At 51.2% G+C, this 26,836-nt stretch overlaps 1 protein-coding gene across 1 annotated transcript in view; it reads right to left on the minus strand.

The window, feature by feature from the left end:
* Positions 1-510: 510 nt before the first annotated feature.
* FOXO6 (forkhead box O6) overlaps positions 511-26,836 on the minus strand; it is a 29,090-nt gene continuing 2,764 nt past the window's right edge. Inside the window, exon 3 of the mRNA XM_031962330.1 lies at positions 511-2,768. Coding sequence (XP_031818190.1) covers positions 1,371-2,768 — 1,398 coding nt within the window. The 3' untranslated portion in view covers positions 511-1,370. The remainder of the gene's footprint in view (positions 2,769-26,836) is intronic.

Consider the following 26,836-nt stretch of genomic DNA (forward strand, 5'->3'; position numbering starts at 1 on the left):
TGTGTGGAGTGGGGGGAGCGGCTGCTTGGGTTTGCAGCCCTTCTCTTCCTTGGACACCCCTGCCCTGAAGGACGTGGGGGTGGAGGGAGTGGGCAGCCATGCGCTCTCCCCTCTCCTCTCCTCAGCCTGCATGCCAACAGACCCTCGGAGGTCCCAGGCTGCACCTGGCTTTGGGGCCTGCATGTGTGTAAGGGGCGGCAGGCAAGGGGAGCGGGGAGAAGACCTTCCCCTTCTGGAACCCCTCACAGAAGAACTGCTTCCTCCCAGATCGGATCCTGTCCAGGACCCCATGGAGCCCATACACACAGACGCAGATGTACGAGCTTGGGCTGGGGTGCTGGGGTCCGGGGGAGCCCAGAGTTCCCATGGCACACCCTCGGATGTCTGGGTAATGCTGGGCCAGACCCACAACTTGCTCCTCCCACTCTCCTCCTCTACCCCCCCGGGAGTGCTAGAAGCCCCCCATCAGCAAGTCCAACGCCCTGAGAATATTTAAAACAATTTTATTCATGAAAATATGCTGTACAATGCACTATACACGGCCTTTACATGATACACACGCACACGCACACACACGCTAACGGCACGGCCACGGTACACTGCCTACGATATTTGCGCGGGGAACGACCGCGCCCACCCTCCCCCCCAGACCCAGACTGGACACTTATAAATATGGGGGAGGGTTGGTGTTGAGGGGAGTTGGGGAAGGGGCATTTTGGAGGAGGGCCTGGCAGGACTAGCCAAGGGAGAGCTGAGTGTGAACGGGCAGGGGGCCTGGCCACGGGGGCGGCTTGGGGAGGGACCCACAAAGTGGGGAGCTTCCTGAGGGGCACAGGGCCGCCAGCTCTAGGGTGCGCTCCCCAGCCCCTCCTTTCTCCCGGCCCACCAGCCTCTTCAGCCTTTCCTGACCCAAGGGGGAACACAACGCTGATCACCACACAAAGCAGACATGACAATCCCACTGTACTGCACAGCGGCACAAGACGGGCCCGTTGGGGGGTGAGGCCGAGGGTGAGGGGGAGGCGGGGGCCTGGGAACCTCCCTCCTGCCTGCAGCCTCTTGGGGTCTGGCTCTCTAGGACCCAAGCGTCGGGGCTCCTAGGGCTTGGACCAAGCGTTCCCTTGTCAGGGCTGGGGGAGTCTGGCGGCAGGGAAGAGACAGGGGATCCTTGAGGGGTGTGCAGGGTAGCTGGGAAAGTGGAGCTAGGCCCCTCTCTTCCCCATGGCAGCAGCAAGACAGAGTCTCCCAAGCCCAGCCCGGCCCACAGGCCCTTCCCGGAGCAGGCGCAGTCCGGGTGGTGAGACGCGGGGCCCAGGAGGGAGGGCCCAGCTCCTGTGCTGTTCCCAGGAGCCCCCTCCTCGGGGCCACCTTCAGCCGGGCACCCAGCTCTGGTTGGGCGGCGGGGGCCCGCTGGGCAGGGCGGCCACAGCTAGGCCGCTGGGCGGCGGGGGCAGAGTCGAGTCGAAGTTGAAGTCCATCTCGTCGCTGTCCATGAAGTCGTTGAGGATGATGGACTCCACGTCACACTCCAGGCTGCCGCTGAACATGTCCAGGTCAAGGTCAGCAGGGAAGCGGTCCTGGCCGGCCAGCGGCATGTGGCCCCCGGCGCCTGCCGCGTAAGGGCTCTGCAGTGCTGCCTCCAGCAGGCCCGGGGGCCCCGCCGGCCCGCCCCCACTCCCATACGGGGCCGGGTGGCCCGGGGGGGCCAGGCCTCCGAGACCGCAGGCATCGCCAGGCAGCGTCATAAGGCTGATGGGGTGAGCTAAGGCACTGTGGCTGGGCGGGGGGTGGCCGTGCGCCGGGTACACCGCCGCCGCCGGGAGTCCCAGCTCCCCGGGGCCCCCACCCAGGAGGGAGCCCGATCTGTGCGGCCTGGCGGGGGGCAGCGGCGGCGGCCCGGCGGGGGAGCCCAGCAGGCCCTGCAGGGGGCCGGGACGGAAGGGGGCGAAGGCTGCCTGCTTGTTCTCCTGGATGGTCTGCATGGGCAGGCGGCGCAGCGGGCCCAGGGCCGGCTGGCTGTAGATGGTCCCACAGTAGGAGCCCCCCAGGCCACCGCCGCCACCAGCCGCCCCCCCGCACTTGGCACTGAAGGCGTAGCCGTGGGCCGGGGGGATGCGAGCCCGTAAGCCAGGCGGGGGCTGGGGCGGCGGGCTCAAACCGTAACTGTCCCGGAGGTCGTCTAGGAGGCTGTCGGCCAGGCCCGGCTCGTGGAGGCTGAGAGGCCCGGCCAGGTCGGTGAGGCGGGGCAGCTCCACAGAGCAGCGGGCACCCAGGGCCGGGGACAGCGCACTTGAGGGGCTGGGGTACATGAGCGGAGAGGAAGGGGTTGCTTCCTCGTCCTCCAGCTCGTCCGGCTGCCCCCCGCCCGCCAGCAGTGGGGAGATGCGCGAGCCCAGGCCTGGTGGGGGCGGAGGCGGGGGCCGACCCCTGAAGTCAGTCCAGGGCTCGAAGTCGTCATTGCCGGCTGGGCCAGGGCCTGGGCCATGTGAGGCGGGGCTGGAGGACCACTTTGTGGCGGGTGGGGGTGCACCCGGGGGGCTGTGGGGCCCCCGCTCCGGCCCAACCGCCTGAATCTGCTTCTTCTTGCTGGCCTTACCCTTGATGCGCAGAAACTTGCTGGCGTTGTCCATAGACACAGCCCGGCGCCGGGGCGTCTTGCCCGTCTTGCCACCCTCTGGGTTCAGCATCCACCAAGAACTCTTGCCTGTGCCCTCATTCTGGACGCGGATAAAACGAGTGTGCAGAGACAGGTTGTGCCGAATGGAGTTCTGCGGGAGCAAGGGCGGAAGAAAGTGGGGAAAGATGGAGACAGGGAAAAATGAGAGAGCATGAGAAGAGATTTGGGGAGAGATAGGAAGCGAATGAGAAAGAAGGAGGGAAATAGAGAGAGGAGATGGAGAGAAAGATGAAGAAAGGGAGTCGGGAGGGGAGAGAAGGAAGATGAAGTGATGGAGAAAAGATGGGAGAGATGGGAGAAAGATGAGTTGGAGAAAGGAGGGGAGAGAAGGAGAGAAAGGTAAAGAGATGGGGGGGAAAGGGGATAAATGGAGATGAAGAAATAGAAAAAAGAGAAGCGAGATGGAAAGAAAGATGGAGATAAAGGAAAAGGGGGAGGTAAAGAGATGAGGAGATGGAGAAAGAAAGGAGAGATAAAAAGATGAAGAGATGGAGAAAAATGGGGAAAGATGGAAAGATGAGATGGAGAAAGGAGGGGAGAGATGGAGAGAAAGGTAAAGCGATGGAGAAAAAAGGGGAGAAATGGAGATGAAGAAATAAAGAAAAGATGGGAGAGATGGAAAGAAAGATGGAGATAAAGGAAAAGGGGGAGGTAAAGAGATGAGGAGATGGAGAAAGGAAGGGAGAGATAGAAAGATGAAGAGATGAGGAAAGGAAGAGAGATGGAGAGAAAGATGAAGAAATGGAGAAAAGAAGGGAGAGATGGAAGATGAAAAGAGAGAGAAAAGAGGGGGAGAGACAGAAAGATAAAATGGAGAAAAGGAGGGGAGAGATGGAAAGATGAGGAGACAGAAAGAGGGGAGAGATGGAGAGAAAGATGAAGAGATGGAGAAAGGATGGGAGAGATGGAGATGAAAAGGAGAAAAGAGGGGAGAAATGGAAAAGTGAAGAGATGAAGAAAGGGGGAAAAAGATAGGGAGAGAGGGAGAAAGAAAGGGAGAATTATAGAGAGATGGGAAGAAGAGAGTTGGTGAGAAAGATCGAAAGATATTAGATGGGAGAGAAATGGAAGATGGGGATAAGGAGAGGAAGAGAAGTAAAAGGGAGAAAGAAGAGCTGTGGTTAGCAGGGGATCAGGAGAGTGAAGGCTGTCCCCACCTCCCTTCCCCTACCCTCAGTAGTCTGTAGTCTGAACACCAGGTCTCTCTTCCCCCATACGGGCCTCCCCTTGACCAAGGAGGGAGCATGGAGGAGCAGAACCACAGGGATGTTCCTGTTCCTTACAGAACCTGCCTTTCCCTCAGTCCATGGGACACAAATAAGAGGCGTGTCCCACAGCCACCCAGGGGAGCCTTCCTAAAGGAGCTGGGTCCTGGGGAGAAGGGCAGAGTGTGACAGCTCCAGATGGCTCACCCAGGAGCACTCTGCCTCCTCCTCCTCCATCCCTCCTCCACATACATATGAATACCTAGAGACTACCAGAGAGGTCATTTAGTCCTGTTTCTCTTTTTTTTCCTTTTCTCTGTATCCCCAGGGCTTAGTGCAATGGTGGGAATACAGTAAGCACTTAATAGATGCTTAGTTGCCTGATAGTAAGGAAACTGAGAAATTAGGCAGTAGGTGAGCTTGGTCCTAAAAACCTTATTAACAAAATTGTTCTTGGACCTCATCTTGGAAGGGGATATTGTGGGTATGTGGGGATCTAGAGGGGAGGGTGAGGGCAGGATCCCTGGATTTCTGGGAGCCTCCATGACCCCAGGCTCCATACAGGGCCTGGAGACCCGAATTCTTCTCATTGCCACATTCACAGGGACATCCTGGATCTATGGGGAGAAGTGGGAGGGCAGCTCTTCTCCTTGGCAAACTGGGGATTCCCTGAAGACAGGGCGAGGAGATGGCGATTTGACCTCATGTGTGTCCAGAGGCAGGAGGGTGCCACGTGGGAGTGCTTTCCACATTAAGGAGGGTCAGGAATTGAGGGGCAGTGGGTCAGCTCTGTTCTCACAGCCCTTTGTGATCCCGGGGACCTTCGGGTTAGCCGCAGAGGTGTGGGGAACTGAGCCCAGGGGGCCAAACCAGAGTTAAGCAGGGGACTGTGGGCAGAGAGGCCGATACCTGGGACAGCTCCCTGTCTCCTGCCACAAACGCGGGATTCCTCCCACCCCAGCAGAGGGGAGCTGACCGGTGAGTGGGAGTCCTGAGGGAAAAGTTTCAGCCCCTTCCTTTCCCCGGCCATCAAGGGCCCCGGGCCCCGACCTGGCAGTGGGGTTTCCTGAGGGACCCTCTCCCCAGCCTCCCTACATAGATACACCGTACAGCACATTATGTAATGGTTCCCGACTCCCACCCGATGCCTCCCTCTCCTTGCCTGGCACAGTGCCAGCAGCCCGCAAATCCGGGCTCCAGAAATCAATCTCGCAGTGACTGATTAAGCCCTGTTTAGAACTAATTGCTCCTTCGTGTGTGGGGAGAATAAATTACGTGCTTTAATTTCACAGCTTTAAAATGCAACTGCAGGTAGGGAAGACCATTAACCCTTTGCAGGAGAGGCCAGAGAGGTGGGGGGCCATAGGAAAGGAGGAAAAGGGAGAAGACACTGGATGGGCGTTTTGGGAAGGGTCAAGGCCAGCCTAGGAGGCTCTGAAGATTCCCAATCCAAAGAGGTCCTAGATCCAGGTCCCACCCAAGGGGTCCAAACACGCCCGGATCTTGGGGAGAATCCCATTCCCCACATAGACTCAGACTGATGGCTCCTCCTTATGGAGCTACCTCCATCCCAATGTGATCTGCTGGACCCCAGAAGACAACCCAGTTCTCCCAACCTCCCAGAGAGCTCTCAGTTCCCAGAGACAATACATGATCGCAACACATCTAGTGTTCGGGGAAGGACATTGAATGGGTGGAACTTATCCCAAGAAAAATAACCGGGCTAGTGAAAGGATGGGAAGCCAAGGGTTGTGGGAGATTGAGCTTGGAGAAGAGAAGGTTTGGGGACGTTAAATCTGGCCTGAAGTGACTGAAGATCTTCCATAGGAAAGAGTAGTCAGATGGGTTCTGTTTGGCCTCGGAAGGCAGGACCAGAAGTAACAGGTGGAAGGTACAGGGGAGCAAGAAGATTTAGGCTCATTATAGTGAAGGACAAATTATCTCCACAGAGAGTGAGCTCCCTGTCATTGAAGGTACCCGAACAGATTGAAAGACAACTTGTAGGGGGTGCCCTAGAGGGGCTTCTGGTAATAACTAAATTAAATGCCAATTGAAATGAGAGGACTGTAGATCTGGCTCTTGACCTATCCACACCCCTTACTTAATAGAGGAGGAAACTGATGCCCATGGAAGTGGGGACTTTGCCCAAATTCACACAGTAACATGGCATCAAGAAGTGAGAACTGAACTGAAGTGCTCTGACTCTCGTCCTGAGAACTCCCTTCTAACCCTGAGATCTACAAGTCAGATGCCCCTATTCCTACAAAGGGGTCCTAATGTCCAAGTTTTAACTGAACTTCCATCTCCAATAACCCCTTTCTTCCCACCTGTAATCCTACTGTGCTCCACTTGAGCCCCCCACAGGGAATAAGCATTTATTATGCACTTACTATGTACCAGTAAGTGTCTAAGACTAGATTTGAACTTAAGATTTTCTCCCTCCACTATCCACTGTACTGCCCAGCTGCCTCATAGTAAAACTCCACTGTCCCTACTGATCCCCAGAGACCCCATCTTAGTATTAACTTACATTTTCCTGAGAGGTGGGGTGCAGTGGCTATGACTCTCTCTGGGACTTGATTTTCTCTATTGACCTTACTGACCTCTAAGGTCCTTTCTACTTCTAAATCTCTTTGCATAACTGTTTAATGGTTTACACAGCCCAAGACCTCTGGGGAGGGAGCACTGTGGCCAGCAAAGTCCAGGGTCTGGGACGTGGACTTTCACAGTAACGCCTCTCCCTCCCTTTCCCCCCAGTGAAGCCTGGAGATGCCTGATGATCTGAGAAGTCATCACTAACTCATTGACCCCTAGATCTGGAAGGGACATTTACAGAGAAGGAAGCTTACCCAAGGTCACATGGGCAATAAAAAGCCAAGTTCCCCCAGATTTCCACCTCTTCCACTGGTTCTGCCCATGGGAGAAACCGAATCCCCCTTTTCCATTATAGTTTTTCAAATTCTTTAAGATTTAGATTTCAAAAGTTCAATAGTCAGATCCAGGTCTTGGGACTCATCCCTCTCTATCACACTGTTTCTCTGTCCCTTAGAATGCCAGAATCCCAAGATCTGGCACTGGAGCATTGGGGGCTGCTGATCCAATGCATGCAAATCGTCTCCCTGGAGGAGTCGGATCCCAGACTTTGCTTCAGTTCTGCCAGTGAAGGGGAGCTCACTACTTTCCCTAAGGCAGCCTACTCCAATTTTTAATAACTGTCATTATTAGGAACTTATCCGTACATGGAACCAAAATCTATTTCTCTGCAACATTCCCCAATGCCTTTACTTCTGTCCTCAGGGACCATACAGAACAAGGGCTAATTCCTCTTCCCATGACAGCCCTTCAGATACCAGAAGACACTTATCATGTTCCTCCTAAGTCTTCTTCTGAAAGAAGGTAAAGATTCCAATTTTCTTCAGCTGATCCCCATAGGACAAGGGACACCTCATCATTTTTGTTGTTCTCCACAGTTGAGGTCTAAGTGATTCCTGCTTCCTTCTCTTTTGCCTACCAACCACAATCTCTTTCCTCCAGGTCTCAGAAGAGTTGTCCCTCCTTGATGAAGGAGACCCCTCTATTTGTGTTCCATGTGTCCCGGTGATCAAAGGAGCTAACATAGATGGACCTCTAGATAGCCCAGTGGATAGAGCCCTGGTTTTCGAGTCAAGAAGACCAGAATTCAAATCTAGCCTAAGACACTAGCTGGGTGACCCTATCCAAGTTACTCTGAAGGGTTACATAAGGAAAGCACTTTGCAAACATCAAAGGGACAGATCAGTGTGAGTTAAACCATGATTATTTTCTCTACTTTCTTTTTTCCTCTTTCTTGTAGTCTCAGAGGAGACCTACTTGCTGAAACTAACTCTTTAACCTTGCAGCTAAAGTATATCCATAGATTAGAACATCCTATATGAAATGGAAAAAAATCTGCATTTGAATTCTCATTTGATAGATACTATATGATGCTGGGCAAGTCACATAATTCATCTAAAGCCTTAATTTCTTGAACTGGAAAATGGGGAGAACAATAGCATCTACTTTATAATGATTGTTGTAAGAATCAAGTGAGGTAATGTATATAGTCTGAAGCAAACCCTAAAATGCTGCACAATGAGCTTTATATTCTATATGAAAATATGTGTGTATGTATATGCGTGCATATTAGGGCAGCTAGGTAGTACAGTAAATAGAGAACTGGACTTGGAGTTAGGAACACTCCTCTTCCTGAATTCAAATCTGGTTTCAGACATTTTCTAGTTGTGTGATTCTGGGCAAGTCACTCTACTCTGCCTCAGTTTCCTCATCTGAACTAGAGAGGAAAATGACAAATTACCTCACAATCTTTGCCAAGAAAATCTCAAATAGATCATGACATGATCATGAAAAAGATAAAAAACAAATACTATATATTAAGATATTATATAAGAATCTCATATATAAGGATGCTATAATTACCATCCACATATACTCCAAGTCTCAGCTCAACACAGTTTTAATCTCTCCCTTCCCCATGCCTGTAAAGAAGGGGTTTCTAATCCTTTTAAGCAGCAAAGTAAAAACCCACTAGCACCTTCTCTTGACCCTGTTAGTCCTTGAAGCCCTCATCCTCTCCACTCCTTCTTCTAATGCAGCTACACTCTCTGCCTCCACTTCTTCATCACTCACTCTGCAAGTCCTTTCGAGCTGGTTCCTTTCCCCACTGGCATATGACATCTTTCACTGCCTCGATTCTTGGTCTTCCCTCCTCCCCCTTGCCTTTTGTGACAAAACCACCTTTCCGTTCCTTCCCTGTCTTCTTTTTTCTTACACTCTAAATGTGGGCCCATTTTCCCCTATTCTAAAGGCTTCCAAATTTTACCCTCTCCACCTCTCCACCCTCACCTGCTTTGGCTTTAGCCACAATTCCAGACCTTTATCTCCAGCTTCTTGTAGCATGCTTTCCCTTGGGTGTCCCACCAAAAAAATAAATAAATAAATAAATAAAACTCAACATGTCCATTTACTGTTCGGTCATTTCAGTTGTGTCCAACTCCTCATGACCCCATTTGGATTTTTTTGGGGGAGTGGTTTGCCATCATAATCCTCTCAAACCGGCTCCTCCTAACTTCCAGGCACCCAAGCTTCCTCCTCAAAGGCATCAAAGGTTCCTCCCTCTTCTGCATCCACCATATCCAATCACTCACTAAAGTCTTCCTCCAAAACAATCCTCCCATCTGTCCCTTCTCTTCTCTGTTCTCACAGCCACCACTTAATGCCGTCCATCATTTCTCCCTTCTAATACTGTAACCGTCTTTCAGTTGACTTCCCTTCCTCCTATTTATCTGGCACACGGCAGCCAGAGATGTCTTCCTCAGATCCACATCTGACCTCTTCATACAGGGCTCAACAATCTTTGTGGCTCCTACTCTAGGATAAACTCTGAAACTCTTCAGTTCTGGTTCTAAGACTTTTCATCTTCTGGATACATGGTCAAGAGCCCTGGGTCTCCACCACTTATAGCGTGACTTTGAGAAATCACTTAACTTCTCTGAGATGGCTTCCTTGTATGTAAAATGAGAATATTGGGCTAAGGTCGAGAGTCAGTTCTGACAGCCTATGAATTGTGGTATGATGGAAAGCCCTGGAATTGTAGTCAAGGATGCCCCTGACTAGAGTCCATTAGTTACTATGCAACTTCAGATATGGCATATTTCCTCTCTCAGACTTTTTTTCCTCATCAGTAAGATGGGGGAGAGACTACATCTAACTACAGGATGATTGTAAGAAAAATGCTCTGTAAAACTTGAAGGGCTATAGAAATATAAGTTATATTGTGCTCTCCAGCACCCTTAGTGAGAGGGGAACAGGAGCAGGTTGCAGCCTGGCTCGCTTGCTCAGGCTGGCTGCTGGTTGGGGATGACACTTCCCAGAAGGCTTGAGCTCCCTCAGGACAGACTCAGAGATGAGCTTCGGTGCCTGGCAACCCTTCCCCCATACACTGAGCCCTTAGGGGCTGCTCACTCCACCCCTTCCCCCTCCCTAACTAGCACCTGGCTACCCTTACTCTCTGCAAGTGATCCCCTAGGAGCTCCCCATACTCACCACCGTCCCTCCAGGGGGCATCCCTATGCAAGCTGCCTTCATCCTTGACTTGCTATAGAAGCCACAGGATGCATTCAGACATCTCATCCAAACCCCTCATTTTACAGGGAGAGAAACTGAGACCCAGAGAGGAAAAACGTGCTCCATGTCACGTGACAGGATTTGGATCATGACTCACATCTTCTTACTCCTTGCCCAAAGCTCGGTTCCCAGGTTACATAGGGCCTGTGGGAGCTGAAGCCAGGTCCCCAGAACCCCTGCTTCCCCCCCAGGCCCAGAGCTTCTGGGCTTCCACTCAGGGCTCCTTCCTCCTCAGCCATCTGGGCTCCTCTCCCTTCCCATTCTCCCAGCCCCTTCAGGACCGGAAGCTCCAGGAGAAGGAGGAGGAGGGAGACCTTCTAGACTCATAGCCTCTTCCAGGCAGCTGTAAGCAAGGTTCCCTAGTGCCGTTGTCTAGCAACCTGCCAACCTGCCACCATGAAGGGCAGAGGGCTCAGAGGGCCCAGATTTCAGGGCCCTCAGGCGGTGGGAGCTGGAATGTAGGGGGAGGGTCTTGGGAAGAAGAAACTGAACCTTGTCTCGGTATATAACTGGGAGAGGGTGATGGGGGGAGAGAGTGGGGGAGAACACAGCCCCCGACAGAGAGGAAGCTCTCCCCTGAGTCTGTGCAGAGGTGGAGGAAAGAGATGCCCTTGCACCCAAGCCTTCACCCAGGTGTGAACAAACTTAGGCCTCGAATCCTATCCTTCAATGGCATTATAGCCTAGTGTACCCTGGGAATAAAAGGCAGGACTTCCTTTACCTGATCCTACCTCCTCATCTATTTGACAGCATCATATTTACTCAACAGCAAAAGCCTTTTACACTTAAGAGTGATAGGATCCTACAGTTAAGAGCCCCGCCTTATTTTACAGATAAAAAAATTGATGCCCCTAGTAGAAAAACTCAACCAAGATCATACAGCTGGTAAGGAATCAGGAGGATTCCAACCCAGGGTCTGTGCCTCCAATTTCTCTTCCATCACATCACGATGGCTCTTTTGTTCAACAGTCCAACCTCATTTACCCAGCAGCAGGACTTCATTTATCCAATAACACCATAATCCCATTTACCTGACTATGGGACTTTATTTTAAGGCGGTGTGGTGTAATGGTTAAAAATGAGACTTGTAGTCAGGAATACTGAGTTCAAACTCCAACTTGGATACTTCCTGGACCTCAGTTTCCTCATCTATAAAATGGGAATAATAATAGCACCTACCTCCTAGGGCTATGTGAATCAAATGAGCTATCTGTAAAGTGCTTAGCACAGTACCTAGTGCAAAATAGTTGCTATATGAATGTTAACTACTTATCTAATCTTTAAGGAGTGAAATTAATCTTCTCTTTAAGGGAATTCCCATTCCTGGAGTTGATGGATGAGGCAGAGGGTGAGGATGGCAGATATAGCGGGCAAGTTTACTGATTAAAAACAGGGAACTTGAGACTATGGGAAGCCAACCAGAAGCCAGGTAGACTGACGTCTGGAACATCTTAAAATGTCACAACCTGAGACCACCTTAGAGATTAGGGAAAAAAGAACTGGGTTTTTGGTTCCTATGAGTTGGTTTGGTTCTGAAGGGAGGTTCAGTAGAGATTAGGAAGAGGAGAGGAAACTGACAACCGAAATTAATCAAAATTGACAACTGAAATTGATCACTGAAATTAATTGACAACTGAAATTGATCACTGAAATTGACAACTGAAACTGACAACTGAAATAGCCCTCCCCTCTGCCAGGGAACTTTTGCCTGCTTCTGGCTGGGCAGAAGCCTGGGGTGCAGACAGGGAACATTCAGCAAATCCCCACAATGTGCCGAGAACTGCATAGGTCTTTGCTTACTGATCCTCACCCTGACACAAGGTTGACACCCTGTTGCAAGGCAATGCAACAAACAGGTGCATCTCAAGGAGCTGAAGACAGATTTTGGATCACCTCGGACCTATCTGGCCTAAACTTTTCATGTTAGAGAGGAGGAAACTGAGGCTAGAGTAAGACAGGCGCTTTCCCCCAAGTCCCTCAGGCATCAGAGCTGGGATCTGAGCTCACGCCCTGCACCTCCCTGTTCAGGGCTCTCTCCCACTGCTACCAAAAGGAGAAACGGGGATTAAGAACCAAGGATGGCAGCCCGCCAGGAAAAGGCTGACTGGTGTGTGAGGGGGCTCACTCCCAAGGCCCTGCCCCGGTTTTATTTCCCTCCTGCATCTGGGGCAGGTTTATACTCAATCCCAGGCCTCTCAGAATTCTCAGAAAAATGAAAAAGTGGCTTGGGAACTTTGGAAGGGATAAAGGTTTGGAACACAACTTGGAGAGCTTCCTCTGAGCCCAGTGTCTGTGTGTGTGTGTGGGAGATCAGCGAAGTTCTCAGGCTGAGCTGGGGACGGAGAACTTTGTCCTGGACCCAGAGGCTCCAGGGAAGGAGAGGCGGCAGCCAGGGATTCTGCTGAGTTGGTATTTGAGAGAAGATCTGCAGGTCAGAGGAAGAACAGTGACCTTGTTTCAGAGCAGGCTCAGTGGAAATATACAGGTTTTAGGACGAGGAGGCCAGAGTTTGTGGGTTCTAGTCCCTGCATTGTTGCTTAAGTGACAGAGCTTTGGGAAATCCCTTCTTTATGGCCCTCTATGAGCAAGGTTCTTAGACTAAGACACAGTGGTTCTTAACCCAAGGTCTGTGGATTAGTTTTTTAAACAATGTGTACTTAGATAACTGTAATTCAATATGATTAGTTTCCTTTGTAATTCTATATATTTTATTTTATGTGTTTCAAAGCATTATTCTGAGAAGCAACTTAAGAGCCCCCTGGTAAGGATCTTTGAGGTCCCTCCCAGCTCTGATATTGTGTCCTAAGGTCCATCCCACCTCTGACATTCTGTGTTGTGAGTGCCTCCCCTCCCAGCTCTGACATTCTCCAAAGGCCCTCAAAGTTTTGATGTTCTCTGCTCTAAAGGTCCTCCCAAACATGGCATTTCTATTTTAAGGGCTCTCCCAGCCCTGACCTCCTGGGTTCTAAGGGCCCTCCAGGCTCTGACCTCCTGGGTTCTAAGGGCCCTTCCAGCTCTGACATTCCGGGTTCTAAGGGCCCTCCCAGCTCTAGATCCTTCTAGATTTACCCTCTGGAGTACTTAACCATGGGGCGGTGATGGTGTTGGGGAGCTCAAGCCTACTTTTGCCTGCCCAAGTGTCCGGGGTCCGGCTCTCAGGCACCAGGCCCTGCCCCCCTCCCTCTCCGGCCCCTCTCTCGGCTCCTCCCTCTCTCTAACAGTTCACCCTCTGGGGATCTTGGACCTTAGAGCAGCTGCTGTGACCTCACCCTCCCCTGCCATGCGGCCGGCTCTGGGGTGGGGCCTGGCAGCTGCTGCTCAGCCCCACAGGGCCTGGGTTCCTGTGGATTATGGGTCTGAGCCATTGGCTCAGAGCCAGTGAGAACCATCTGCTCTCCTGGGGCCCAGCCACCCAGGGAAGGCAGGCAACCCCCCAGGTCTAATGGCCAAGGGACAGGGGGAGTGGGAGCTAAGAGGAGGCAACCAGGGCAAGGTCCAATGTCTGCCTGCTGGCCGGGCGGGCACTCTGGGCCTTCAGCTGCTGGAGCAGAAAGGGGGAGGGCAGGAACCCAGCAGAAGCCCCCACCAGGGAGCATGACGGGAGGAGGAATACTGCCTCCCAGCTTCCTTGGATCAGCCCCAATTTTCCTGCCCTGCCTGGACCCACCCAGGCACATCTGCTCCAGGGCAGGTGCCACCCACAGAGCGGAGCTGACCCGCTCCCCTAACTCAGGTTACAAATAGGAGGACGGGGGCAGCTGAGGACAGAGGTCCCCCCAGAGGGAAGTGAGGGGAGAGAGGGGGAAGCAGAGGCTGAGAGCAGCATGGAAAAGCTCACCGAGGGACCTCCCCAATCCAATCAGCTCCTGTCAGACTGGGGCTGTCTCAGGCTCCGGCCACCATTGTCCCTCCCGCTCTGAAATGCTCTGGGCCCACCTGGGCAGGCCCCAGACAAGGCCCTGAGGAAGCTGGTAGTCAGACAGGCCCAAGGGAGAGGTAGCTGGTGGGTGGGTGGGTGGGAAAGGAGGAAATTATACACCCCCCCTGCCAGCTGGTGCTAGGCAGCCCCCACCCCAAATACCCATGCACCTATATCAGTGCCTGCCTTTAACCTTTGGGGGAAGACTTTGCTCTGTCACCAGCCTCACTTTGTGCATTGTCTTAAAGACCTACTCTCATTTCTTATAGGATCACAGAATCCAGAACTGCCAGGGACTGTAGAGATCAAGCCAGACCCCTTATTTTAGAGCTGAGGAAACTGAAGCTCGGAGAAGGAAAAGGGCTAGCACCTTCCACGTAGCCATAGGTACCTGTTTGTTAAATGAATCTCCACTACAATATTTCCCAATTGAGCAAGGATCTTCTCCCCAATATCCCCCGACAAGCTTCCTTAGCCTCTGCTTGAGAGCTTCTAGTGACACGGCATTCAGTTCCCCATGAGAAAGAGTCCGTTCTATTTCTGAATAGCTCTTCATCTTCTGAACTCAAGACTCCCGCTTGGTCTGCTGCACAGGGGATACACCCGAGCCGTCCCTGTGCCCCTGGATCAATCACAGACACAGCCCAAGGGAGAAGGGGCCGTTTGGGGCCCAGGCTCCCCCAGGCTCGCCCCTGCCCGGTACCTTCCAGGCTCTTTCACCCGCCAGCCTGCCCAAGAATGCTTTAGGAGGCACAAAGACCTGGACACGAGGGCAGGGGGATATCGGGGTCACCTGAGCTCCACATAGGCTGGGTAGGCATCTCCTGTATATGCTCTCCCTTCTGCCTGGCTTCCTAGGCCTGCTCCTGCCTCAGCTCCTCTGGAGACTCCCCCAGCCCATCCCCAAAATTCACGTTAGATCTTCACATTTGTTTTTATGAACTCTGAAAGCCCCCTAGACCAACAGATCCCCCAAAATTCAGGAGAGACTTTCCAACAGAGCTTCCGATCCTATCCCCAACTTCCCCATCATGACAAGTCTTTCACTGCTTTGGATCCCATCACTCTTTTACCCTTTCGAAGGGGGGAAGGGAGCAAGCACAGAGTGACTGACAATCTGGAGGGATTGGGGCAGCTGGAAGGCTTTCAGAGCCCCAAGGGAATATGTGTAACCAGGAATCTGGGGGTGGGTACAGGAGGTTTCTGTCCAGCCCAGGAGTCTTAGTCATGTATGTGTGAAATGACTGTGTGTGTGAGATTCCCAAGTTCCTGATGGTGGGGACTGCAGTAATTCCTGGTGGGTTCCTCACATGGCACGGCCTAGAACAAGGCTGGGTTTACAATGGGTAGAGAAAGGCAGCTTGGTTAATGGAAAAGGACACTAGAAAAGAGAACACGAGTTCAAATTCTACTTCTGCAACCTTGAGCAGGTGCCTTTATTGCCTCAGTTTCCTTATCTGTAAAACAAAACTCCCATGCTTTCATTTGTGTCTCTCCTCTTGTCTGTCTCATGTTTCTCTGTCTCTCCTTCCCTCTCTGGCTCTCATATCTGTCTCTATCTCTGTGTCTTTCATCTCTTTTCTCATGTATCTTCTCTTTCTCCTGTTTGTCTTCTCTTTCCTCTGTGTTGCCCTGTCTCTTCTCTTCTCCCTCTCTTGTCTCTATCTCTGTGTCTCCCTCTCATCTCTTCTCTTTCATCCCTTTCTCTGTATCTCTCCTCTTTCCCCCTCTTTTCTTTCTCCTCTAGATCTCTGTGAGCATTCCTTTCATCTCTTCTGTGTGTCTTTCTTTGCCTCTCTGTCTCTGTTTCTCTCCTCTCTTTCTCTGTGTCTGTCTCTCTGCCTCTCTGTCTCTGTCTCTCTCTGCCTCTCTGTCTGTCTCTGTCTCTGTCTCTCTGTGTCTGTCTTTCTCTCTGTCTCTGTCTCTCTGTCTCTAACACACACACACGCTTCTCTGCCTCACATAGCTGTTGTAAGGAGCAAATGAACAAATGAGAAAGTGGAAAAGAGGAAACTTGGCAACCTGTAAGCAGCCATCTGCACCCTTGTGAGGGGCTGTTGTTAGTCAAGACTTAGTGAATCATTTGAGTCAATTCAGCAGACAAAAGTGTGTCCAGTGTGCTGGGCCTCTCCCAGCGGTCTCTGGGCAGGCAGGGCAGTGCCTAATTAAAGCCTGCTCTATGAGGGCCCGGGTGTGGGTATAGCCTAACAGAGTTTGTCTGGGGGAGAACCGGGGTCTTGGGAGAACACATTCACCATACCGGGTGATGTTGTGCCCTGCGGATTACGAGGTTAAGCTGGGAGAAAGCTTCCTGGGAGAGTTGGAGCCCAGGCTGGGTCTTAAAAGGATGAGAAGGATGAGACTGAGAGTGAACACGGGAGCAAGAAATGGGAGGTAGGAGGGGCGAGTTAGGTGGGTGGGAGTCATTCGCTGGGCACAGGGTGTGGCCCTGAGACATTCGGAGAATGTCAGAGCTGGAAAGATCCCTGGGCAGATGTCTTCATTCTGCAGAAGAGCAGAGCTGTTGGTTAGGGAGGAAAGGAAATGGCAGGCAAAGGTCACCTCAAGTCAGCAGCCAGTAGTAGTCGGGCCTGGAACCCAGAGTCTCAACTACCACCAGCAGCAGTGAAAAGATCTGAACCCCGGCTCGGCTGCTAGCTGAGGTGGTGTTTTGAGGGGGAAAAGTTGGCCAAAGGCCTCCAAATGCCAGGTTGGGGAGTTGGGATTCCATCCAAAAAGAGACTGCAGGTTTGGCTTTTTTGTTTTTTTGGCAAAGGCCAATGACCCAGGGAAGCTGTATTTTTGGGGGGTGGATCTCCAGATTCTAGCAGGTGAATAAAGAAGGAAATCTGGGGGATGTAGCTGGGGGGAGAGGGGAAGGCGTGGTCTGTCGAAGAGGGACTCAGTGACCAGAGACTGGTCTTCTCTGTGGAAGGGAATGTCTGAAGCCCTACCCCATGCCCCAAACTTCAACTGCGTTTACAGGAAAGAGAGGATCAGGGCTAGAAGTGACCTTTCTTACAGGAGAGAGAACTGAAACCCAGAGAGTAGAGGGAATTTGCCCAATATCACACAGCATGTCCTCTTGCACTGCTGGGACTGGAACCCAGGGCTTCTGACTCAGAGAGAGGCCCCTCCCACACAGGCCACCTGGGCCCCCTCCCACCTCCACATATGGGGAGGGGGAGCATTAACAGCTGAACCCATCCCAAACAGGAGGGTTTCCATGGCAACTGGGGTGTCTAGAAGTAGGGGGAGGGGCTCTAAATACAGCGCTCTCCAGGGGGAGATTTTCCCTTCATACCCCTCCCTCTTCAGCAACAAGATGCAGGAGTGAAGGTTCCACCTTTTTCTCTTGTCCTCCACCTACCTCCATCCCCTCCCCCTAAGGCACCAGAACCTATCTGCACGCCCTCAGCAGCTCATATGCCCCAGCTCAGAGGGGCCATAGGATAAAGGGGGTAAAGATTCTCTTTAAACACTCTTTCCCAAAAGGCCGGTTGCCCCCTCCCCTTTTGTGTCCAGTCCTGAGGGCAGCCTCCACGTCTCTCAGGTTCTGTGGGAAAACAGAGGCCAAGCTCAGGTCCCCCCCAGCACTCAAGGCCCACATCCCAGGTCTGCGTGTCACACAGGACCTCCAGCTGTGTCACATGGAAAACCTCTGGGCCGCTCTCGCTTCTCACACTCAATCGGGACCCCAAGTCATGTGGATCTCGGCTTTGGAACCATCCGATTATTCATCCCTTCCTCTCCACTCCCACAGCCACTGTTCTCCAGGGTACAAGGCACCCGCCATCACCCTCCTGGACCATTGGAAAAGTCCCCACGGGGCCTCCTGCCCCCGGTCGCTACCGCCCCCCTAACTCGTCCTTCCTACACTGACAGAATCCGCTTATTTTTGCCTGAAATCTGGCCCTGTTAACTCCTCTGATAAAAACCTTCCCCAAACCAACCAATTAAAGATCAAATCCCATCTGGCATTAAAGGCCTCTACATATGACTGCCAGCCTAACTCTGTGGTCTGATCTCATCAAGGGAGGAGAAGGTGGCGCAAACGGGCCTGGTCCTTAAGTACCTGGGGAAGGTGGTATAAACAGTCATCTGTCCTTAAGTACCTGGGGAAGGTGGTGTAAACAGGCCTGGGTCCTTAAGTACCTGGGGAAGATGGTGGCAAACAGGCCTCTGTCCTTAAGTACCTGAGGAAGATGGTGGCAAACAGGCCTCTGTCAAATACCTAGGGAAGATGGTGGCAAACAGGCCTCTGTCCTTACGTACCTAAGGACAGAAAATGGCAAATAGGCCTCTGTCCTTAAATACCTGGGGAAGATGGTAGCAAACAGGCCTGGTCCTTAAGTACCTGGGGAAGGTGGTATAAACAGTCATCTGTCCTTAAGTACCTGGGGAAGGTGGTGTAAACAGGCCTGGGTCCTTAAGTACCTGGGGAAGGTAGTGGCAAACAGGCCTCTGTCCTTAAGTACCTGAGGAAGATGGTGGCAAACAGGCCTCTGTCAAATACCTAGGGAAGATGGTGACAAACAGGCCTCTGTCTTTAAGTACCTAAGGACAGAAGATGGTGGCAAACAGGCTTCTGTCTTTAAGTACCTAAAGACAGAAAATGGTCGCAAGCAGGCTTCTGTCTTTAAGTACCTAAGGACAGAAAATGGTGGCAAATAGACCTTTGTCTTTAAGTATCTAGGAAAGATGGTGGCAAATACCTAGGAAAGATGGTGGCAAACAGGCTTCTGTACTTAAGTATCTAGGGATGGTGGCGGCAAACAGGCCTCTATCCTTAAATATCTAGGGAGAAAATTGGTGATCTAAGATTCGTCCATGATCATGTAAGTATTAAGGAGTAGCTCAAGGATTTGAACTCATGTCATCTGGATTCAAATCCAGTATTCCTTCCCCAGCTCCACACGCTTACCAGAAATATTATGGATTAATTTTTTCTTTCTACTGCTACCAAGAGGTAGCTATGTCCTATCTATACTCCTCCACTGAATAAAAAGCTCTGCAGAGATTTGCTTCTGAAGACATGGTGGCTATTAAATGAGTGAATGAATGAATATTGAAAGTGGGACCAAGGGGGACATTTCAGCTCCTAGGAAGCAGAAAACAGAGGCTGGACTACAGTGGCAGCTCTGTTACAAGGCTAGCAACAGAGAGGTGGTTAATAGGGTCACCATGAGCAGATCCAAGTTCCTTTCTCAAGGTCTCCATGGGTTTGGCATCTCTCTCACACACATTCACTCACATATCCATATAGGATGGAATAAAGGAGCTTTGGTCATAGCTCTTCTTCCCACTATGTCCCTATCCTTCAGCCTCTGTCCTTGTCCTATCTAACAGTGGAGAGCTGGGAAAGGAGCAGGGCGGAGTCCAGAATTCTGACGGAACTGGAGGCATTTAGCTTGGAAAACTCATGAGGGGAGCATACAGAATTATGGGAAAGATCAGATTGGTTCTTGGCTGTGGTGGGCAGCACTAGGATCCAGGAGATGCTGATAGAGGCTAAAATTGGGCTTCACATTGAAGGCAACAAGCATGGAACTTCCTAGCTCCAACAGTCTTAGATGAAGGAGTACTGAGTGGAGCCCAGGGGTGGGAAGTAGGGGATGAGTTGGGAACCTTTGGTCCAGATCCCAGTTGTGACACATACTACTTATGTGATCTGAACCCTCTCTGGGCTCTGCTTTTTTCATCTCTAAAATCAAAGGGTCAGATGAGATGCTCTAACATTCAGCAGTCTAGCTCAAAGCTTCTTAACTCGGAGTCTGTAAAGTTGCATTTAATATATATTTCTATGTTATATATTAAGACTATTTCAGTATGACTGTTTTCCTTTGTAATCTTATTATGCTATGCCTTTAAAAACATTTTTTGCAAGAAGGGATCCACACAGACTTCAGCACACTCTGTGGAAAGGGCCATGGCATAAAACGGTTGAGAACCTTGGGTTTCAGCCCAGTGGTGAGTACCCCATTTAGAGAGAATATTCAAGGAAAGGCTGGAGGGCATCTACGGATCAGGGATGGATTAGAGATGGATCACATGACCTCTGAGGGTCTCCCTGATCTGAAAGTCTGAACTCATGAGGTGAATAACTCTCCCTTCCCCTTTTAACCAAGACTGAGATCCTTCTGTTCCTCTCTCTGAGCACATTTAGGAGTCAGTGGGGGGACCATAACTAAAGGGGAGAGGGCTCTCTAGATGTAAGGCTGACAAATTCCTCTCTGAGGTAAAGCTGTCCCTCTTTCTCCCTGAGTCCCGTGGCTGTGCTCGAGTGTTTGAACCTGATGGGACCCCACAGACACAGAGAAGCCTGCATCCCTTGGAGGGAGGATGGAGCAGCCCCTCGGAGGAGCCCAGAGCCTGGCAGGAAGTGGGGAGCACTGGCTAGCCCCTTCTCTCCCCCACAATTTTGGTCTCCCTGTCCTGGCGGGGTGGAGTCCTGCCCAGCTCCACAGTTCCCAGGGCCCTCAGTCCCAGGGCTCAGCTCCTCTGATAGGGAAGGAAGCCACATCAGCACCCCTCCACCCCCCCCCCCCCAAACTCTAAAGGAGAGGTTGGTCCTGGAAAGGGAGATGGTGGGTTGAGAGGAGGAGGATAAGGGGGTGTATCTTGGGGGGTGGGGGGCTGAACTTTTGAACCCTCAGCTTGGAGATCGGTTCATTACCTTAGCATGAGTTAAAAATAACTGTCTCGTCTCTTTAAATTAGTCTGTCTGCAATTACCGCCTGGCACGGCCGCCCGCCCTCCAGCGTCCCCAGCGCTTGGAGCCTCGCCAGGTGGCAGGCGGGGGCCCCGGCAGCCCCCCCTCTTCTCCTTACCCCAGCCCCGGGGGGCTCCCTGGCTTCCAGTCTGTCTGCCTCCCACCCCCAGGCAGAGCAGAGGCATCCGTGGGCTTCCACTCCCTCCCCACTATCGACCCCCACCCACGGCTCTCCCAGACCAAGGGAGAAGCAAGGGCGAAAGGCAGGTGCCCCAAAGGGGACTGGGGAGCAATGGGGGGAGGGGAGCGAGGACCCAGAGCCTCCCGGGGGAAGAGGAGGGAGGGCCCTGGGAGCGCCACCGGGCGTGGGTGGGTGTGAGCAGGTGGTTGTGGGAGTCTGCTGGGCACACCAGCCCATGTGCCAGGAGTGGCGGGCACAGGCCCAGGAGGCTGCCAGGCCCCTGCTCAGTACAGTGTGTGAGGACGCCCTCGGAGCCTCCCCCCACCCCCAGGCTCTCCAGAGCCCCAGCCAGCAGGGAAACACGCGCTGCCTTTGGGGGTGGGGGGAGGGAGAGAACCAGACAGATGGATGAGGTGAGGGAACCCGGCTCAGAGTCGGGCTGAGGGGAAGGGAGGCGGTGCCCCCACCAACCCGGAGCTGGCACACTTTCCCACAGCCTTGTCAATCCCAGCAAGCCCCACCCCCACAAACACACCAGAGTCTGAACGCATTATCTGCGGGGAGGAGGAGTCCAGCCCCCTCCCCCAACCCCCACTCACTCCTAAGGAACTGAGGCAGTCCCCAACTCGGAGCCGGCCTCTGCCGGAGGAGGGGGGAGGGAGACAGGGGATGACATCACGGGGGCTGGAGAGAGAGGGTGGAAGGGAAATACAAAGCAGCCTAGATGTGGAGGCTTGGGTTCAAGTTCTAAGGGCGCTTAATCCACAGAAGATCAAAGGAGAGAGAGAGAAAGGTCATTCAGTCTAAAGCTCATTTTCCCCTCATGAGGAAAGAAACGCTGGAACTCTCTATTTCATAGGAATGTCCTGTGCAACAACAACAATAGTAATAATAAAATAACTCACATACGTCAGGGCTTTAAGCCAACAAAACATCATCTCAACTAAACCCTCCAGCCCCCGGGGAGGGGGTACCACCCTTATCATCCCCAGGAGGAGGAAGCTGCTGTTATCCAGCCAGCAAGTGTCAGAATCGACATCTGACCCTTTTCTCTGGACTTCCAGTCACAACATCTACCCATTTTTGCGTGTATAAGAAGCACCACCCCCCTTCATTTTAGAGTTGGAGACACTTGGGCCAGCTTTGTCCAAAGTCACACATGTAACAGCCAAGATTTAAACCTTTTTTCTGATGTCTAACCTATGCTCCCTGGGACCCTATATGATTCCCCCAGTCCTTTATCTCTTAAGGAACGCCCAAGGAGGCAGAGGAGGAATTCAGGGTCAGAGAAGGAAGGAATCCCTTGCCTTGGTTCACCACATGGGAGGCTCTGCATGGTTCTTTGACCTCAGAGAGGATACATGCTGAGGAAAAGCTCGGAGATGGGGGTGTCTGGGTTTTCCTACTTTCTCCTTCTTCCTCGCTCCTACTCGCACACACACCCCACACCCACTCCAAATTCATTCTGCTGCTCCGTTTCTGGGAGCAGCTGCACTAGCAAACCGGCTGGCCCAGCAGGCTGGCACCCTGCCCCAGCTACACCTGGGGAAGAAGGGAATCCTGGCCCCAAGTTGGCATGATGCCCCCTGGCCCTGCCCATTCCCTCAGGCTGTGGGCATGAGGCCCCTTTGTCCCACTCCAGGGGGCCGGCTGTGGGCATAGGGCCCAGGCATTGGATCTGGCCTGGTCCTGGATTTCTCCAGAACAGTCGGCAGCTGCCCATGGGCCATTTCTCCTAGTCCCTGATTGGTGCTTGACCTTGGGGCTAGACTGGGTAAAGGTTGAGCTGAGCCTGACTTAATAAATCAGGGGGAGGTGGGGAGGAAGAGGGAAACAGGGTTTCTTCCCTTCTTCCCCTCAGTGGGGATGGGAAAGAAGCAAGAGAGCTGCAACACTGGGGAAGAGGATGCAACAAAGACTTACTCCCTCATCAAATACTGACTGAGCACCTCCTGTGGGTAGAGCCTAGTAAGGAAAAGTCCTGGGCTTCCTGGGCAGCCGGATCCTGCCAGGCAGAGTCTTCCCAGCGATGTACTCAGAGGGGGCCCCTCTGCCTCAAACACCCCTTCCAGGGACTCTGGCAGTGGTGGGCTCGGTTAACGAGCCTGGAGCCAGACAGCCTCATGCCTGAGCAGAAGAGGATTTTTTTACCCTATTCTCGTATTTTTCATTCTATCATTCTTTATCCCTGGAAATAAATGAGAAAAAGACACCCAGAGCCTCTCAAGGGGGAAGGGAAAGAGCGTTTGGGTACCTTAGGAAGGGAGAAGAACAGTAGGAGGGGGGGAAGGTACTTTGGGACAGGATTGAATGGTCCTTTCTGAATCCTAAGAGAAAGCAACCAGGTCGAGAGATCCCACAAGGGTCATAGTGTGGGCTCCTGGAGCTCTGGTGTAAAGAATAGCAAGGGAGGATTAGACGATGCTATCCAGCAGAGGCACTTTTTTTGGGTAATGAAACCCTTGGGAAATTTGGTGAAACTTATGGATCCTTTCTCAGAATTCTGTTCTTAAATATATGAAACAAAATCCAAGGATTAACCATATTAACCCTATTAACCATACGGTTACAAAAGGAAACCAAAGGTTATTGATGAAATCCATATTATTTACTATATAACCCTATTAACCATATGGTTACAAAAGGAAACCAAAAGTTATTGATGAAATTCATAGGATTTACTATATAACCCTATTAACCATAAGGTTACAAAAGGAAATCAAAAATTATTGATGAAACTTATGGATCCTTTCTGAGAATTCTGTTCTTAAATATATGAAATAAAATCCAGGTGGTCACAAAGGGAAACCAAAGGTTATTGAAAATAAAGATTGGAATGAGACCTCCTGTGGACAAATTCCTGTGCTGATGGTTAGGGAAAGAAGTTGACCATGAAAAATTGAAGACCTTAGCAGGCCCAGGTTAGGAAAACTCCTAAAAAAGAAAGCATAGTGAATTCGGAGTGAAAAGAACCTGAATTCTCAAGCTAGCTATGACAATTTACTTCTGTGTGACACTGGGTAAATCATAATCCCTTTTTCCCATCTCTCTAGACCTCAATTTCCTCCTCTACATAATGGGAATATTAGAATTGATGATGCTATAAGGGTTCTTTCCAGATCTATCCTATTACCCTATGGATCCCTGCATAGAAAGGTGAGGTAAAAAATGGACCAGTTTCTAGCTTGTTCTCAGGGAAGTCTCCTAGAAGGGAACATAAACAAGAAAAACGGCACAACAACCCGAAGAAGAGATTCCACTTACACAATTAAGAGAGTGGATATTATATAGAAGATTACCCTGCCCCCTTGATGATTTGGTAGTTTAAAAGCATGGTGGAGATTCAGAGGAGAGTTCTATGCAAGGTGGATGGATGGGGAAAGGGTGGAAGGAGGCAGATACACCATGGAAGACTTCCTGGAGGACTGGATCTGAGACCACCTGGTATGGTCCCAGGAGCCCCAGCTTCTTTGGACCCTCTTAATCCCAATTACAAGAAGAGAAGAATCAATGCCAAGAGAATTTTGGTTAAGAACCAAAGACTGAGTTCAAATCCTACCCTGATTATTTCCCTTCTTTTGGGCCTCCGTTTTCCCATCTGTAAAATCAGGAGGTTGGATTGGATGATCTTCCATATCCCTTCCATAAGTAACATCTCATAAACAGAGACACAGCAAGAAAGAAGAGACCCTGGAGTGGCCAGAACAGTACTCCCCCTCTCTCCATATATCCCCTTCTCTCCACTTCCAGTGAACTGCACCCTCCTGAACCAGCTCAGTTCCCCATCACTGCTTGCCTGGCTTCCACAACTGGCATTTTTACCTCTAATCTCTTGCCCTTCAATCCATCCTTGACATATATATCCATCATCTTCCTAACATGCTGCTCAGCCATAGCACCCCAGCTCCAGCCTTTATTATCTTAATGACTATCGACAAATCATTTCACCTAAGCCTCAAGTTTCATCTGCAAATTGGGGATAATACTAATTCCTGGAGCATTTGCCTCATACGGTTCTTGTGAGGATAATGTATATAAAGTGATGACTTCTCTCAACCATTATTTTCAGCTCATAACTCAGAGGGTGGCTTAATAAATATTTGTTAGACAAGCATATCAGTTCACTAGCCTGCTTGGAAGCCTCAGTGGCTCCCACTAGTTCCAGATTAAATTCCCAACTCCTGTGCTTAGCACTTAAGCCCCTTCATCACAGGCTGGCTTCAAACTAGCTGCCTTTCCAGATTTCCCTCTCCCTGTCCCCAGCTTCGTGCACGGTTTGCTCCACAGTCCCTTTACTATACACAAAACAGGCTTTTTGCTTTACCTCCTTTCTGGAGTGCCCGGAGGGCCAGAGGCCTATGCCAGCCAGCCCTATTCATCTTTCTGAGCAGAAGCCCAGGACTGCTTCACCTAGGCAACTTTCCCCAATTTAATAATTTCTCTCCTCATCATATTCAGCACCTGATTATACTTGGCCTAATATTCTCCTTGGCTCTCTAACCTGGACAGCTTCTTTTTCCAACTAGATTTGGAGGGAAGGGGTCCAGTCTGTTCCTCCTATGTGCCCTACAGTACCTGGCACCAAAATAGGAACACAGGAAGGGCCCTATAAATATTTGATGGGAAAAAAATGAAATTGTAAAAAACAGAGTGGAGAAAAAAGAGATCGGTAGGAACACAGAGGAGGGATCTTCTGGGCCCAGGATTCTTTTCCAGGATCCAACCAGCTATTAGCAACTGACTAGGGAGACATCCTTCTCTTCCACCTGACAGAATTCACCAGCTTGAATTTTCTCCCTCAGGAGTCTTCCCTTCTGGCAGGTGCTAGAGCACACACACTGGGTAATTCATCCCATCTCATCCCATTCTACTCTCAACAAGGATGGAGGCAGGTGAGGTCCAGTGATCTAGGGCGCCAGTTCCCAACATGAGTCACCCAGGCTTCTCCTATAGACTGGGAAGGAGGAAGTCTGGATTCTCTCATGAGGCATAGAAAAGGGAAATCTACTTCTAGGCAGTTGAAGGTAAACTGATGCTCCACAGACCAGATTGGGAGTCAGGGGTCCTTGCTCCACCATGATTCTTAATATGACCTTGGGTTAAGTCCCATCAAAAATACTTGTACAAATAAAGAAAATGTATGCCCTTATCAATACAACAGTCCGTTTGGAAGCTCTTACACCTGAATAGGGTTAAGCTTCATATACCCTGAATAAGGTAAGCTTCATATACCTCGATAATCCTTTTGAAGGATAGCCCAGGATAATGGACGGAGCCTAGACTGGCAGCCAGGAAACCTGGCTCCCATTCTCAGCTCTGCTATTAATTTGTCACGTGACCTTGGACTGATAATTTCCTTCTCTCTGGGCCTTGATTTCCTTCTCAGGAAAAAAAAAAGAGCTTGGACTAGATGTTCCCTCCCAGCTCTGATACTGAGTCTATCGCCTCCCTTCTAAAACACCGTTAGTGACTTCCCCCTTCCAACAGGATAGAGTACCAATCCCCCCAAGTCTAGCATTCATGTTCCAACCAGTCTGTTACCCAGCTACCTTTCCAGCTCCCCACCACAGACACCCTCTGCTCCAGCCAGCCTCTGATTTTTAGACTTTCCTATCTCTGCTCACACCTATCCCCCTTCTCTCCCTTGCTTGCCATATCCTTCCACCCCATCCCATCATTCCAGACCTTACTTCCTACAGAAAGAAAGCCTTCCCCTACTCTGAGTCCTTCCAGTTGGGCTGTATCTCACATCTCTCCCCGAGCATATACATCCTCTGTGGCTAGCTCTTTTGGCTTTGCTGATTGTCACCCAACCATTTTAATCAGAAGGTCCCAGAAGGCAGGGACTCTGTTCTTTCCTTCTCTGCTTTCCTGAGATGTTGAGCTCAGGGCCCAGTCCCCAGCAAACCTCAGCACCAAAGCTGCTGACTGAGTGGTACATGGAGCACCTTTGGTTTGGGAGCCAATGCAGGGCATGGGT

This window comes from Sarcophilus harrisii, chromosome 3, assembly GCF_902635505.1.
Source record: "Sarcophilus harrisii chromosome 3, mSarHar1.11, whole genome shotgun sequence".
NCBI lineage: Eukaryota > Metazoa > Chordata > Mammalia > Dasyuromorphia > Dasyuridae > Sarcophilus > Sarcophilus harrisii.